The 17,500-nt window shown below is 34.7% G+C and overlaps 1 protein-coding gene across 1 annotated transcript; it reads left to right on the top strand.

The window, feature by feature from the left end:
• The first annotated feature begins 230 nt into the window (after positions 1–230).
• LOC120571839 (zinc fingers and homeoboxes protein 1-like) lies at positions 231–14,572 on the top strand. The gene is made up of 4 exons (XM_039820931.1): positions 231–438; positions 1,307–1,438; positions 4,089–4,549; positions 14,295–14,572. Exons 1-3 carry the CDS (start codon positions 241–243, stop codon positions 4,539–4,541), a joined length of 783 nt encoding a protein of 260 aa, XP_039676865.1. The 5' UTR covers positions 231–240; the 3' UTR covers positions 4,542–4,549; positions 14,295–14,572.
• The last annotated feature ends 2,928 nt before the right edge of the window (positions 14,573–17,500 follow it).

The following is a 17,500-nucleotide window of genomic DNA, read 5'->3' as shown; positions in this document are numbered from 1 at the left end:
ACGAGAATCACACACACTCACAGCACACACACACACACACACACAATAATATACTTCATCTTATACTATATATGTAGTAGGGTCCCTGATCCGTCTCTGTTTTCGCATAAAGGTCCTGGCTTTTAAAACACGCCAAGCCCCCCACCACGTTGTGATTTAAACGGTAATCTCTACACCCCTAGAGCGGTCTCCATGCTGTCAGTCCCTCGCCGGAGCAGCAGAGAGCCGCAGGAAGGCGCCATGAAGAAGACGCCGGAGCAGCTCCACATCCTGAAGAAGGCCTTCGTTCGCACGCAGTGGCCGACGGGCGAGGAGTACGACCAGATGTCGGAGGAGAGCGGCCTGCCGAGGACCTACATCGTCAACTGGTTCGGAGACACGCGCTACGCCTGCAAGAACAGCAACCTCAAGTGGTACTACCTGTACCAGAGCGGCAAGGTACTACTGGGAGTCAAAGTCTTAAAGGTCCCTTAGTGGTCCCCTAATACTGTATCTGAAGTCTCTTTTATGTAGACCTTAGTGGTCCCCTAATACTGTATCTGAAGTCTCTTTTATATAGACCTTAGTGGTCCCCTAATACTGTATCTGAAGTCTCTTTTATGTAGACCTTTAGTGGTCCCCTAATACTGTATCTGAAGTCTCTTTTATGTAGACCTTAGTGGTCCCCTAATACTGTATCTGAAGTCTCTTTATATAGACCTTAGTGGTCCCCTTAATACTGTATCTGAAGTCTCTTTTATATAGACCTTAGTGGTCCCCTAATACTGTATCTGAAGTCTCTTTTATATAGACCTTAGTGGTCCCCTAATACTGTATCTGAAGTCTCTTTGATATAGACCATAGTGGTCCCCTAATACTGTATCTGAAGTCTCTTTTATATAGACCTTAGTGGTCCCCTAATACTGTATCTGAAGTCTCTTTTATATAGACCTTAGTGGTCCCCTAGTACTGTATCTGAAGTCTCTTTTATATAGACCTTAGTGGTCCCCTAATACTGTATCTGAAGTCTCTTTATATAGACCTTTAGTGGTCCCTCTAATACTGTATCTGAAGTCTCTTTTATATAGACCTTAGTGGTCCCCTAATACTGTATCTGAAGTCTCTTTTATATAGACCTTAGTGGTCCCCTAATACTGTATCTGAAGTCTCTTTTATATAGACCTTAGTGGTCCCCTAATACTGTATCTGAAGTCTCTTTTATATAGACCTTAGTGGTCCCCTAATACTGTATCTGAAGTCTCTTTTATATAGACCTTGGTGGTCCCCTAATACTGTATCTGAAGTCTCTTCTGTATGTATTTTTAAGGTGGACGAGGCGCTGAACGGCGGAGCGAAGACCCCGAAGAAGTCCAGGAAGCGTTTCCGTGGTTGGTCCCGTAGGACGCGCCGGCCGTATCCCTGCAAGCGCTCGCCACAGGGGGGCGCCACCACCATCAAGGTCGGTCGGTCGGTCGGTCTGTCTCTGCAGAGAAGTTTAGCATGAGGTCCACCTGGCTCATACTACTAGCACCCTCATAACAGAGACGTGTCAAGGCATTGTTCATGTGTGCAACTTGGAGTCCCACACACACTCGTGGAGTGGTGATGGCGCAGTGGATATAACACATGCCTTTGGTGCGGGAGACCCAGGTTCGATTCCCACTGCGATACATCAACCAATGTGTCCCTGAGCAAGACCCTTAACCCCTAGTTGCTCCAGAGGCGTCCTCTGATATGCATAGTAATTGTAAGTCGCTTTGGATAAAAGCGGTAATGTAATGTGTCCAGCTCCCTTTCACTAAGAGCCACACTGGAAAATAAGAATCCCAGCAAGGGCCAGACATGCTTTTATTTTGAAAAAGTGAAATATCTTTTGATTGTCTTACTGCATGTCGAATTTGTCGCATTTTTGTAGCTTATTTTCAGCATTTGCGTTGCTTTTTCTGTCTTTTTTTGTGGCTTTCTCTGACGTTTTTTGTCGCTTTTTTTCCCCCATCCATAGAATTTAGCAAATCAAGATAAACAGTTTCCTGTTTTTTTTGGTTTGGCGCATAACCGGGCTGTTTTTTTAACCCAAATTGGGGCCGGATCAAAATCTGCGAGCGGCCAGGCCTTGAGTTTGACACATAAAAGTTTATCGTATTGTTTCCATTTTGGGATTTGAATACCCACCATTAAATGTACATTATTCAATTAATTTTATTTAGGGTGTCAAATCCTAACAGGAGCTGTCTCAGGACACTTTACTTTTATAGAGTAGGTCTAGACCCCCCCTGTGCCGTGTTGTAAACTCAGATGGATTCTGATTGGCTGTCAGTGTCTCCCTCTGAAAGTGATAGTTGTGGTGTGGATTCCCACCATCCACTGTAGTTAGAACAGTTTTTTAAATTGTATATTTGTCGTTCTTGGTGTGGACGGCTCTTATCCCTCCTGTTAGACATGCGACTTTTGTTTTTCTGGGTCTAAATTTAAAATTAAAACTATTTGGTCGTCTTTTCTCAACACTTTTGTCACTTTTTTCCGATGTTTTTATCAATTTTTTTCACATCTTCTTTATGTTCTTTTATCATTTTTTTCCCAATGTTATAAAATTGACCAAATGTAATGAAAGTAGTGAACTGATCGTTTATTTTATTTGTTATGAGCGTTGTAGGGAACCATCCATTTTGGACAATTTGGTTAAAAGAAACCCAAATTTCTGTTAAAGGTCCCATGACATGGTGCTCTTTGGATGCTTTTATATAGACCTTAGTGGTCCCCTAATACTGTATCTGAAGTCTCTTTTATATAGACCTTAGTGGTCCCCTAATACTGTATCTGAAGTCTCTTTTATATAGACCTTAGTGGTCCCCTAATACTGTATCTGAAGTCTCTTTTATATAGACCTTAGTGGTCCCCTAATACTGTATCTGAAGTCTCTTTATATAGACCTTAGTGGTCCCCTAATACTGTATCTGAAGTCTCTTTTATATAGACCTTAGTGGTCCCCTAATACTGTATCTGAAGTCTCTTTTATATAGGCCTTAGTGGTCCCCTAATACTGTATCTGAAGTCTCTTTTATATAGGCCTTAGTGGTCCCCTAATACTGTATCTGAAGTCTCTTTTATATAGGCCTTAGTGGTCCCCTAATACTGTATCTGAAGTCTCTTTTATATAGACCTTAGTGGTCCCCTAATACTGTATCTGAAGTCTCTTTTATATAGACCTTAGTGGTCCCCTAATACTGTATCTGAAGTCTCTTTTATATAGGCCTTAGTGGTCCCCTAATACTGTATCTGAAGTCTCTTTTATATAGGCCTTAGTGGTCCCCTAATACTGTATCTGAAGTCTCTTTTATATAGACCTTAGTGGTCCCCTAATACTGTATCTGAAGTCTCTTTTATATAGGCCTTTCCTTAGTGGTCCCCTAATACTGTATCTGAAGTCTCTTTTATATAGACCTTAGTGGTCCCCTAATACTGTATCTGAAGTCTCTTTTATATAGACCTTAGTGGTCCCCTAATACTGTATCTGAAGTCTCTTTTATATAGACCTTAGTGGTCCCCTAATACTGTGTCTGAAGTCTCTTTTATATAGGCCTTAGTGGTCCCCTAATACTGTATCTGAAGTCTCTTTTATATAGACCTTAGTGGTCCCCTAATACTGTATGACCAACTGCCACTTTTCTCATTTGAAAGCCATGATGTCTCTCTCTCTCTCATGGGTGGGCCAAATTCTCTGGGCGGGCAAAGCAGAGAAAGGGGAGGTAACCTTTCCCCTTATGACATCATAAGGAGAAGATTCCTGATTGGACCATCTGAGCTTTTATTTCCTCAAAGGCAGAGCAGGATACCCAGGGCTCGGTTTACACCTATCACCATTTCTAGCCACTGGGGGGGGCATAGGCAGGCTGGGGGGGAACTCACATTAATGTTAACAAACCTCATAAAGTGACATTTTCATGCCATGGGAACTTTTTAAAGAAACATTTTGATTTGACATGGGTCAAATTTCACCTGAGGACAACATGTGGGTATGTAGTAGTAGTAGTAGTAGTAGTAGTAGTAGTAGTAGTAGTAGTAGTATTAGTATACGTGTTTCCGTTAACTCCCGTCTCTCGGTCCTACAGGTGAAGTCCGGTAAGTCGTTCCTGAAGGACTACTACCTGAAGCACCGAGCCCTGAGCGAGAGAGACCTGGACGACCTGGTCACCAAGTCCAGCATGAGCTACGAGCAGGTCAGGGACTGGTTCTCGGAGACGGCCAGGCGGGCGGAGGAGGGGAGGGAGCCCTTCAGCGACGAGGAGGCCGCACGAGAGGACGAGGAGGAGGAGGAGGAGGAAGAAGAGGAGGAGGAGGAGGAGGAAGAAGAAGGAGAAGAGGAGGAGGAGGAGGAAGCGGCTGCAGGGCATGCAGACAGCGAAGAAGAGATGGAGGTGAAAGAACAGGGGGAGGAGGCCACTGATGACGACTGTAACGAGGAAGAGGAGGAATCTGAAGACGTCAGCCAATCACAGCCTCAGATCCAGGAGGAATCTGAAGACGTCAGCCAATCACAGCCTCAGGCAGAAGAGCAGACATGAGCAGACAGGTGAGGGTTTGATTTTGAGAGATTTAAACTGGTGTTCAGTCTCAGTGTTTATGTAGCGCTGCAACTAACCATCGGCTTCATCGGTGATTACTCTGAACATGACATAATATACTGTGACTTCTTATGTCATACTATACTATGACTTTTTTGTACTTTTTTCGACATACTATACTATGACTTTTTTTGCCATACTATACTACAACTTTTTTCGACATATGCTATGACTTTTTTCGACATACTATACTATGACTTTATTGGACATACTATACTATGACTTTATTCGACATACTATACTATGACTTTTTTCGACATACTATACTATGACTTTATTGGACATACTATACTATGACTTTTTTCGACATACTATACTATGACATACTATACTATGACTTTTTTGGACATACTATACTATGACTTTATTGGACATACTATACTATGACTTTTTTGGACATACTATACTATGACTTTTTTCGACATACTATACTATGACTTTATTCGACATACTATACTATGACTTTTTTCGACATACTATACTATGACTTTATTCGACATACTATACTATGACTTTTTTTCGACATACTATACTATGACTTTTTTCGACATACTATACTATGACTTTTTCAACATACTATACTATACTTTTTCAACATACTATACTATGACTTTATTCGGACATACCATACTATGACTTTTTTTGACATACCATACTATGACTTTATTCGACATACCATACTATGACTTTTTCGAACATACTATACTATGACTTTTTTCACAACTATACTATGACTTTTTCGACATACTATACTATGACTTTTTCGACATACTATACTATGACTTTTTTCGACATACTATACTATGACTTTTTTCAACATACTATACTATGACTTTTTTCAACATACTATACTATGGCTTTTTTCAACATACTATACTATGACATACTATACTATGGCTTTTTTCAACATACTATACTATGACATACTATACTATGACTTTTTTCGACATACTATACTATGACTTTTTTCGACATACTATACTATGACTTTTTTGGACATACTATACTATGACTTTTTTCGACATACTATACTATGACTTTTTTCAACATACTATACTATGACTTTTTTCGACATACTATACTATGACTTTTTTGGACATACTATACTATGACATACTATACTATGACTTTTTTCAACATACTATACTATGACTTTTTTGGACATACTATACTATGACTTTTTTGGACATACTATACTATGACTTTTTTCGACATATTATACTATGACATACTATACTATGACTTTTTTGGACATACTATACTATGACATACTATACTATGACTTTTTTCGACATACTATACTATGACTTTATTCGACATACTATACTATGACTTTATTCGACATACTATACTATGACTTTTTTCAACATACTATACTATGACTTTTTGGACATACTATACTATGACTTTTTTTTCCAACATACTATACTATGACTTTATTTGACATACTATACTATGACTTTTTTCACACATACTATACTATGACTTTTTGACATACCATACTATGACTTTTTTCAACATACTATACTATGACTTTTCACATACTATACTATGACTTTTATTCGCACATACTATACTATGACTTTTTTGACATACTATACTATGACTTTTTCGACATACTATACTATGACTTTTTTTTTCAACATATACTATACTATGTAAACATACTATACTATGACTTTTTGACATACTATACTATGACTTTTTTCAACAATACTATACTATGACTTTTTTCAACATACTATACTATGACTTTTTTCAACATACTATACTATGACCATACTATACTATGGCTTTTTCAACATACTATACCATGACCATACTATACTATGACTTTTTTCAACTATACTATGACTTTTTTCGACATACTATACTATGACTTTTTGGACATACTATACTATGACTTCTTCACATACTATACTATGACTTTTTCGACATACTATACTATGACTTTTTCAACATACTATACTATGACTTTTTCGACAATATACTATGACTTTTTGACATACTATACTATGACATACTATACTATGACTTTTTTCAACATACTATACTATGACTTTTTTGGACATACTATACTATGACTTTTTTGGACATACTATACTATGACTTTTTTCGACATATTATACTATGACATACTATACTATGACTTTTTTGGACATACTATACTATGACATACTATACTATGACCTTTTTCGACATACTATACTATGACTTTATTCGACATACTATACTATGACTTTATTCGACATACTATACTATGACTTTTTTCGACATACTATACTATGACTTTTTTCAACATACTATACTATGACTTTATTGGACATACTATACTATGACTTTATTGGACATACTATACTATGACTTTATTGGACATACTATACTATGACTTTATTCGACATACTATACTATGACTTTATTGGACATACTATACTATGACTTTTTTCGACATACTATACTATGACTTTATTCGACATACTATACTATGACTTTATTCGACATACTATACTATGACTTTATTCGACATACTATACTATGACATTTTTGGACATACTATACTATGACATACTATACTATGACTTTTTTGGACATACTATACTATGACTTTTTTGGACATACTATACTATGACATACTATACTATGACTTTTTTCGACATATTATACTATGACTTTTTTGGACATACTATACTATGACATACTATACTATGACTTTTTTCGACATACTATACTATGACTTTATTGGACATACTATACTATGACTTTGTTCGACATACTATACTATGACTTTATTGGACATACTATACTATGACTTTTTTCGACATACTATACTATGACTTTATTCGACATACTATACTATGACTTTTCTCGGACATACTATACTCATGACTTTTATTGACACATACTATACTATGACTTTTTACACATACTATACTATGACTTTATTCGACAATTATACTTGACTTTTTAATGTTGTTTCGAACATACTATACTATGACTTTATTCGACATACTATACTATGACTTTGTTCAACATACTATACTATGACTTTTTTGGACATACTATACTATGACTTTTTTCGACATACTATACTATGACTTCATTCGACATACTATACTATGACTTTTTTTCGACGTACTATACTATGACTTTTTTCGACATACTATACTATGACTTTATTCGAAATACTATACTATGACATAAGTTTTTTCGACATACTATACTATGACTTTTTTCAACATGTTATACTATGACTTTATTTGACATAATATACTATGACTTTATTCGACATACTATACTATGACTTTTTTGTACTTATTTCGACATACTATACTATGACTTTATTCAACATACTATACTATGACTTTTTTCAACCTACTATACTATGACTTTTTTCAACCTACTATACTATGACTTTTTTAAAAGTTTTTTCGACATACTATACTATGACTTTTTTCAACATACTATACTATGACTTTATTGGACATACTATACTATGACTTTATTCGACATACTAAACTATGACTTTTTTAACAGTTGTTTCGAAATACTATACTATGACTTTATTCGACATACTATACTATGACTTTATTCGACATACTATACTATGACTTTTTCGACATACTATACTATGACTTTTGTCGACATACTATACTATGACTTTTTTAACAGTTGTTTCGAAATACTATACTATGACTTTATTCGACATACTATACTATGACTTTATTCGACATACTATACTATGACTTTTGACATACTATACTATGACTTTTTGACATACTATACTATGACTTTTTTCGACATACTATACTATGACTTTTTACACAACTATACTATGACTTTTTTGGACATACTATACTATGACTTTATTCGACATACTATACTATGACTTTTTTGGACATACTATACTATGACTTTATTCAACATACTATACTATGACTTTTTTCGACATACTATACTATGACTTCTTTGGACATACTATACTATGACTTTTTTCGAGATACTATACTATGGCTTGATTCGACATACTATGATTTTTTTGGACATACTATACTATGACTTTATTCAACATACTATACTATGACTTTTTTCAACATACTATACTATGACTTTTTTCAACATACTATACTATGACTTTTTTTAAAGTTTTTTCGACATACTATACTATGACTTTATTCGACATACTATGACTTTTTTAACAGTTGTTTCGACATACTATACTATGACTTTTTTTAAAGTTTTTTCGACATACTATACTATGACTTTATTCGACATACTATACTATGACTTTATTCGACATACTATACTATTACCTTTTTTCAACATACTATACTATGACTTTTTTCGACATACTATACTATGACTTATCGACATACTATACTATGACTTTATTCGACATACTATACTATGACTTTATTCGACATACTATACTATGACTTTATTCGACATACTATACTATGACTTTATTCGACATACTATACTATGACTTTATTCGACATACTATACTATGACTTTATTCGACATACTATACTCGACATACTATACTATGACTTTATTCGACATACTATACTATACTATGACTTTATTCGACATACTATACTATGACTTTATTCGACATACTAAACTATGACTTTATTCGACATACTATACTATGACTTTATTCGACATACTATACTATGACTTTATTCGACATACTAAACTATGACTTTATTCGACATACTATACTATGACTTTATTCGACATACTAAACTATGACTTTATTCGACATACTATACTATGACTTTATTCGACATACTATACTATGACTTTTCGACATATATATGACTTTTATTCGACATACTATACTATGACTTTAGTCGACATACTATACTATGACTTTAGTCGACATACTATACTATGACTTTATTTGAACATACTATACTATGACTTTATTCGACATACTATACTATGACTTTATTCGACATACTATACTATGACTTTAGTCGACATACTATACTATGACTTTATTTGAAATACTATACTATGACTTTATTTGACATACTATACTATGACTTTATTCAACATACTATACTATGACTTTTGTGGACATACTATACTATGACTTTAGTCGACATACTATACTATGACTTTATTTGACATAATATACTATGACTTTATTCGACATACTATACTCGACATACTATACTATGACTTTATTCGACATACTATACTATACTATGACTTTTATGTACATACTATACTATGACTTTATTCACACATACTATACTATGACTTTTATTCGACATACTATACTATGACTTTTAGTCGACATACTATACTATGACTTTTATTTGACATACTATACTATGACTTTATTCGAACATACTATACTATGACTTTTAGCATATACTATACTATGACTTTTGTCGACATACTATACTATGACTTTATTTGAAATACTATACTATGACTTTATTTGACATACTATACTATGACTTTATTCAACATACTATACTATGACTTTTGTGGACATACTATACTATGACTTTATCGACATACTATACTATGACTTTATTCAACATACTATACTATGACTTTTTTTCAACATATTATACTATGACTTTATTCAACATACTATACTATGACTTTTTTCAACATACTATACTAACTTTTTTGGACATACTATACTATGACTTTTTTCGACATACTATACTATGACTTTATTGGACATACTATACTATGACTTTATTCAACATACTATACTATGACTTTTTTCAACATACTATACTATGACTTTATTCGACATACTATACTATGACTTTTTTCAACATACTATACTATGACTTTATTCGACATACTATACTATGACTTTTTTCAACATACTATACTATGACTTTATTCGACATACTATACTATGACTTTTTTGTACTTATTTCGACATACTATACTATGACTTTATTCGACATACTATACTATGACTTTTTTGTACTTATTTCGACATACTATACTATGACTTTATTCGACATACTATACTATGACTTTTTTCAACATGCTTTACTATGACTTTATTCGACATACTATACTATGACTTTATTCAACATACTATGCTATGACTTTTTTGGACATACTATACTATGACTTTATTCAACATACTATACTATGACTTTATTCGACATACTATACTATGACTTTTTTCAACATGCTTTACTATGACTTTATTCGACATACTATACTATGACTTTTTTCGACATACTATACTATGACTTTTTTCGACATACTATACTATGACTTTTTTCAACATGCTTTACTATGACTTTATTCGACATACTATACTATGACTTTATTCGACATACTATACTATGACTTTTTTGGACATACTATACTATGACTTTATTCAACATACTATACTATGACTTTATTGGACATACTATACTATGACTTCATTCAACATACTATACTATGACTTTTTTAAAAGTTTTTTCGACATACTATACTACGACTTTTTTGGACATACTATACTATGACTTCATTCAACATACTATACTATGACTTTTTTTAAAGTTTTTTCAACATACTATACTACGACTTTATTGGACATACTATACTATGACTTTTTTCGACATACTATACTATGACTTTATTCGACATACTATACTATGACTTTATTCAACATACTATACTATGACTTTAGTCGACATACTATACTATGACTTTATTCGACATACTATACTATGACTTTTTTGGACATACTATACTATGAATTTAGTCGACATACTTATACTATGACTTTATTCGACATACTATACTATGACTTCTTTGGACATACTAAACTATGACTTTTTTAAAAGTTTTTTCAACATACTATACTACGACTTTATTGGACATACTATACTATGACTTCATTCAACATGCTTTACTATGACTTTTTTAAAAGTTTTTTGGACATACTATACTACGACTTTTTTGGACATACTATACTATGACTTCATTCAACATACTATACTATGACTTTTTTTAAAGTTTTTTCAACATACTATACTACGACTTTATTGGACATACTATACTATGACTTTATTCAACATACTATACTATGACTTTTTTAAAAGTTTTTTCGACATACTATACTACGACTTTATTGGACATACTATACTATGACTTTTTTAAAAGTTTTTTCAACATACTATACTACGACTTTATTGGACATACTATACTATGACTTTATTCAACATACTATACTACGACTTTATTGGACATACTATACTATGACTTTATTCAACATACTATACTATGACTTTTTTTAAAGTTTTTTCGACATACTATACTACGACTTTTTTGGACATACTATACTATGACTTTATTCAACATACTATACTATGACTTTTTTTAAAGTTTTTTCAACATACTATACTACGACTTTATTGGACATACTATACTATGACTTTATTCAACATACTATACTATGACTTTAGTCGACATACTATACTATGACTTTTTGGACATACTATACTATGACTTTATTGGACATACTATACTATGACTTTATTCAACATACTATACTATGACTTTTTTCGACATACTATACTATGACTTTTTTCGAGATACTATACTATGACTTTATTCGACATACTATACTATGACTTTTTTCAACATGCTTTACTATGAGTTAACTTTTTTCGACATACTATACTATGACTTTACTCGACATACTATACTATGACTTTTTCAACATACTATACTATGACTTCATTCAACATACTATGCAATGACTTTTTTAACAGTTTTTTGGACATACTATACTATGGCTTTTTTGGACATACTACACTGACTTTATTCGACATACTATACTATGACTTTTGTGGACATACTATATTATGACTTTATCATAATTTTTTTTTCAACATACCATAGTCAAGTCAGCTTTATTAATGCAGCACATTTAACGCAGTTATACATGAATATAATATTAAAAAACATAAAATACAACAATAAAATTCAGAGTGCAGTACAATAAATTAAAGAGAGGAAACATCAAAAGGAAGGTGTTCAGCCTTGATTTGCAGGAACTGAGAGTTGCAGCGGACCTGCAGTTTTCTGAAAGCTTGTTCCAGATATGAGGAGCATAAAATACTATACGCTGGCTTTTTTAACATACTACTATGACATAGTAGTGCTTGTTGAAAAAAGTGATTGAAAAGACAGTTTTATACTCTTCTACTTACACTTTATTAAACAGCTGATGTGAAAAACATTTGATTTCATGTAACTACATAAAGTTATTGAAGAATATGTCCCCATAGGAGCCGTACCACTGAATAAAAACATTACAAAAAGCACTTTATTCATATGAATTGGACAATGAAATGTAGATCACATAATGCACAAATTAGAACATTTTTTTTTAGAACATTTTTTAACAACACTGAGACTGTCCTGATGCTGCTGGCCGCTTTGTTGAATGCAAGACACCTGTCCAGCAATACTTTCCTCTCTTGTCTTAGTTATACTATGTCGAAAAAAGTGGTAAAAAAGTCATGGTATAGTATGTTTAAAAAAAAAAGACTGTGTTCAGTATGTTCGACATGTACACGTTTAGCTCCTGAGCTGTGACAAATAAGGGCGACGCACCATTTCCGTGGTTTAAAAACAAGTGGTTTATTGAACAAAAATTAAGTGCATGAGCGTTAAGAGTGTAATTATCAGTGTAAGGGCATATATATATATATATAATGTATGTTTTACATCAATGTGTAGCGTGCACAAAAGGAACCAGAGGAAACGCTGCTGAAAGAATGAGATTATGAAGCCAAGGCTCACCCTTAAACATTAATATGAGTTCCCCCAGCCTGCCCATGGCCCCCCAGTGGCTAGAAATGGTGATAGGTGTAAACCGAGCCCTGGGTATCCTGCTCTGCCTTTGAGAAAATGAAAGCTCAGATGGGCCAATCAGGAATCTTCTCCTTATGATGTCATAAGATACAGATACAGTATTAGGGGACCACTAAGGTCTATATAAAAGAGACTTCAGATACAGTATTAGGGGACCACTAAGGTCTATATAAAAGAGACTTCAGATACAGTATTAGGGGACCACTAAGGTCTATATAAAAGAGACTTCAGATACAGTATTAGGGGACCACTAAGGCCTATATAAAAGAGACTTCAGATACAGTATTAGGGGACCACTAAGGTCTATATAAAAGAGACTTCAGATACAGTATTAGGGGACCACTAAGGTCTATATAAAAGAGACTTCAGATACAGTATTAGGGGACCACTAAGGTCTATATAAAAGAGACTTCAGATACAGTATTAGGGGACCACTAAGGTCTATATAAAAGCATCCACAGAGCACCATGTCATTCTGAGTCTCAATATGCCAGCTGTCAAGACTCATAATCGCCTTTTAGCGTGTTAATGAACGCCGTCTGGCCGCCCCTGACCTACATTACGTGTGAATTAGCGCCGTAGCGAGCGGTCAAAGCCTTTCCCAATGTTCTTTTCCTAAACCTGTTATTCTTGCGATAGCACGCCACGTGGCGTGTATGTTTACAGCCACTGTATGCAGTGTAGCCATACGCGTGGAAAGCTCAAAAGGCGTACAGATAGCACGCCATTTGGCTTTAGGAAAGTCACATGTATGTTTACGCAAAGTCACGATGCACCAGCCTTCCTGTTGGGATTTAATTTAACATTTTTCCTTTTTCTTTTATTCCGCAGCATCAACTTTCCCTTCCCCGCTCTGGAGACGACAACGTGTCAGTGTTTCTCAGCCGGTGGGTCAGGACCAAAAGATGGCCGCAGGAAGCTCCGACAGAGAGACAAGATAATTGTTACCACGACGGGTTTTGTGCCTCGATTGCGGCTGAGAAGCACTGAGATGACAACGGAGCTGAATTAACGGACAAAAAGCGCCAGGATGTAGGTTGGTTTCTGCTCGATTTAAACGTGAGGACCAATCGACAGCGCACGATGACTCAGCGAACGTTTCCTCTACACAAAAAAAAACACAACAAGGCTTTTATTTTGGTGGGAATGACAGGGGGCTTTTATTTTGGTGAGAATGACAAGGGGGGCTTTTATTTTGGCCTTTTGTGTCATTTTTCTTATTAAAAAAAAATCAAAAAAAATCTACGTTTTTAAAGTCAGAGGGCGAGACCTTGCATGGGCTTTTTCCAATTAATAAAAAAACGAAATTTTTTCTCTGAATAGTGGACCATTTTCTCAAGGAACATCCTCTCCAAACCATGAAAACATTTTACAGTTCTGAAAGAAAAGGTTTTGAAAACCACTTTTTTGTGTGAATACACGACTCATATTAGTTACATTCTATATATATATATATATATATATATATATATATATATATATATATATATATATATATATATATATATATATATATATATATATAAAAATGAATGAAAATTCCACGTCTGCATTTTAACTTTTTTGTATTTTTCAAGTCTGGACAACATAAATATAATGGGGACTGATTCCGTTACACTATTATTATAATGATTATAAAGCTATATGACTTCTTTTAAATATGGTGATTATTTCTATATGTTAGCAGGTATTTGGGTCCTTTTAAGTTTCAACGACAAACGTTCAAATCACTAAAAGGGCGGGACGGTTACCGACAGACGCTGAAGCTCTTTAAAAGTAAAGGGAAAAATCCACCTTCAGCCTCCCAGACTGATCTCATGAAGTGGCGTCTGTATGACACGCCAATTCGTATGGCATTTTTGGCGTGATATCGAGACGCATAATCGCTTTTTAGCGTGTTTATCAACTCTGTTTGGCGTCCATTGACGTTCTCGCGATAGTAGGGCTGTGCAATGAATCGAAATTGAATCATCATCATGATTTCGGCTCCCGATGATCACAAAAAAACAGAATAATCGAGAAAAACTTATTTAGCTCATTACGTTCTGCAAGTAAACTCTTATTTTCTCTCGTGTTCTGAATGAAAAAATCTAGTTTAAATAGGAAAAGTATTACGGTAAATTTCACAGTTGTATGTGTTTATGTACTGTTGATTTATTTAACTTTTTCCAATGTTTTTTTTAAGTTCAATAACTGCAACATCTTCCCAGAAGTCAACGAGTAATCGTGTTAAACTATCGTGATTATATATTTTTTCCATAATCGAGCAGCCCTACGCGATAGCACGTATGTGTATGTGTACACGTGGAAAGCTCAAAATGCGTACAGATAACACGCCATTTGGCTTTAGGAAAGTGGCGTGTACGTTTACGCAAAGTCGCGATGCCATGTTGGTCCTGCTGTTGTCTCCATTTTCACAAAGTTTCTATATCAGAAATTTGGAGGTTTCTAATACAATCAAATTGTCAACAAAAAAAACCAACAACGTGGATGGTTCGGTGCAACGCTCCTCACAGGTGAAATACACGATCAGCTCACGACTCTCCTTGAATTTGGGTGTTTTATTCAGTTTTATAGCATTTTGAAAAAGAAAATGATAAAATAAAGTTGAAAAAAACGTGACAAAAATGTCGTGAAAAAGCTTCAAAAATGTTGGAAAATATATATATATATATATATATATATATATATATATATACACACATTTTAATTTTTATTTAGGAGAAAAGTCAAATATATTTGACTGTACTATTGTCTCATAAAGTCTTCTCAATTACAGTTTGGTCGACAAATTACTAAATACTAAAAATAAAAAGTCAGCAAAAGCCACAAAAACATCGAAAGAAGCGCCAAAAACAGAAAAAAAAATGGGGCAAAAGTGACAAAAACTTTTTTTTAAAGTTGCAAAAACGTTGGAAAAGCGACAAACTAGGTGGACCAAAAGTCTGCGAGGGGCCAGATTTGGCCCGCGGGCCTCGAGTTTGACACATGTGGGTCTATGGTATCGGCTCCTTCCTCTACTAACTAATTCTTTATCAGAAATTTGGGTTTTTATTTCTTTCGACCAAATAAAAAAATGGAAAGTAACGTGGATGGTTCCATATGGCGCTCTTCACAAGTGAAATTAATTATCTTTTTTTCTTTTTATTTGGGTGTTTTCATCAATTTTATAGAAGAAAAAATGGACAAAAATTGTCAAAAATGTTAGCCTAGAAATCTAGACGCACCCTAGCGGCAGCAAATTTATTTTGCAGCCGGGGGGGGAGGGGGGGAGGTCTAGGCACTCTCCGTTTGCTTGCGAGCTGGAAAAACCAAACTCTGGTCAGGCCAATCACATCGTGTATAGAGTGGGTGGGCGGGGCTTATGGTCTTCTGGAAGACTTGGACTTCAGCTTTTCTTTGAGAAAAGAACAAAGAACGGCACAGAAGTCATTCTTAAAAAAGGGAAGATGTGTTCGGAGTTTAAAGTTTAATCTATCAGCTAGCTTCTCTACCTTCTTCGCTGCTCCGATTGGTTGGAGCGCTATCCTATCGCGTGCAGAGGGGAATTTGAAAGACAACAGTTTGTCCCGCCCCCTCGGATTGAGCCCTGACCAATGGGGAGCTCCCAGACCTCAACATCTGGATATGGGTCTGGCTGGTCAGGCTACAAAAACGCCAGAAGTTTCTCCGTAATCCTGCAGACGGACACAACCGAGCTGAAAACACGACCCACTCGTCGGCCGATTTCGTGATCACGAACTAAAATATAAAATGTGCAAAATTAACGCGTTCTTTTGAAGGTGGATTTTTCCTTTAACGCTCCGATAAGATTAAAACTAAAGAAAGATGGAGGGATTGAACTTCAGTCGCTGTTCTTCTGTCATTTCCCCCCAAAAAGGGGCTCGTTGTTTTAATTCTCCTGTTGCCCCATTTTCTAAAAGTTTCTATATCAGAAAATGTGGGTTTCTATCAACCAAAATGTCCCAAAGAAAATAACGTGGATGGTTCCATACGACACTCTTCACAATCAGTTCACTACTTTCACTGAATTTGGG

This window comes from Perca fluviatilis, chromosome 13 (genome assembly GCF_010015445.1).
Source record: "Perca fluviatilis chromosome 13, GENO_Pfluv_1.0, whole genome shotgun sequence".
NCBI classification, from domain to species: Eukaryota; Metazoa; Chordata; class Actinopteri; order Perciformes; family Percidae; genus Perca; species Perca fluviatilis.
The sequence above is the reverse complement of the archived record's forward strand: the minus strand, read 5'-3'. Positions and strand labels throughout refer to the sequence as shown.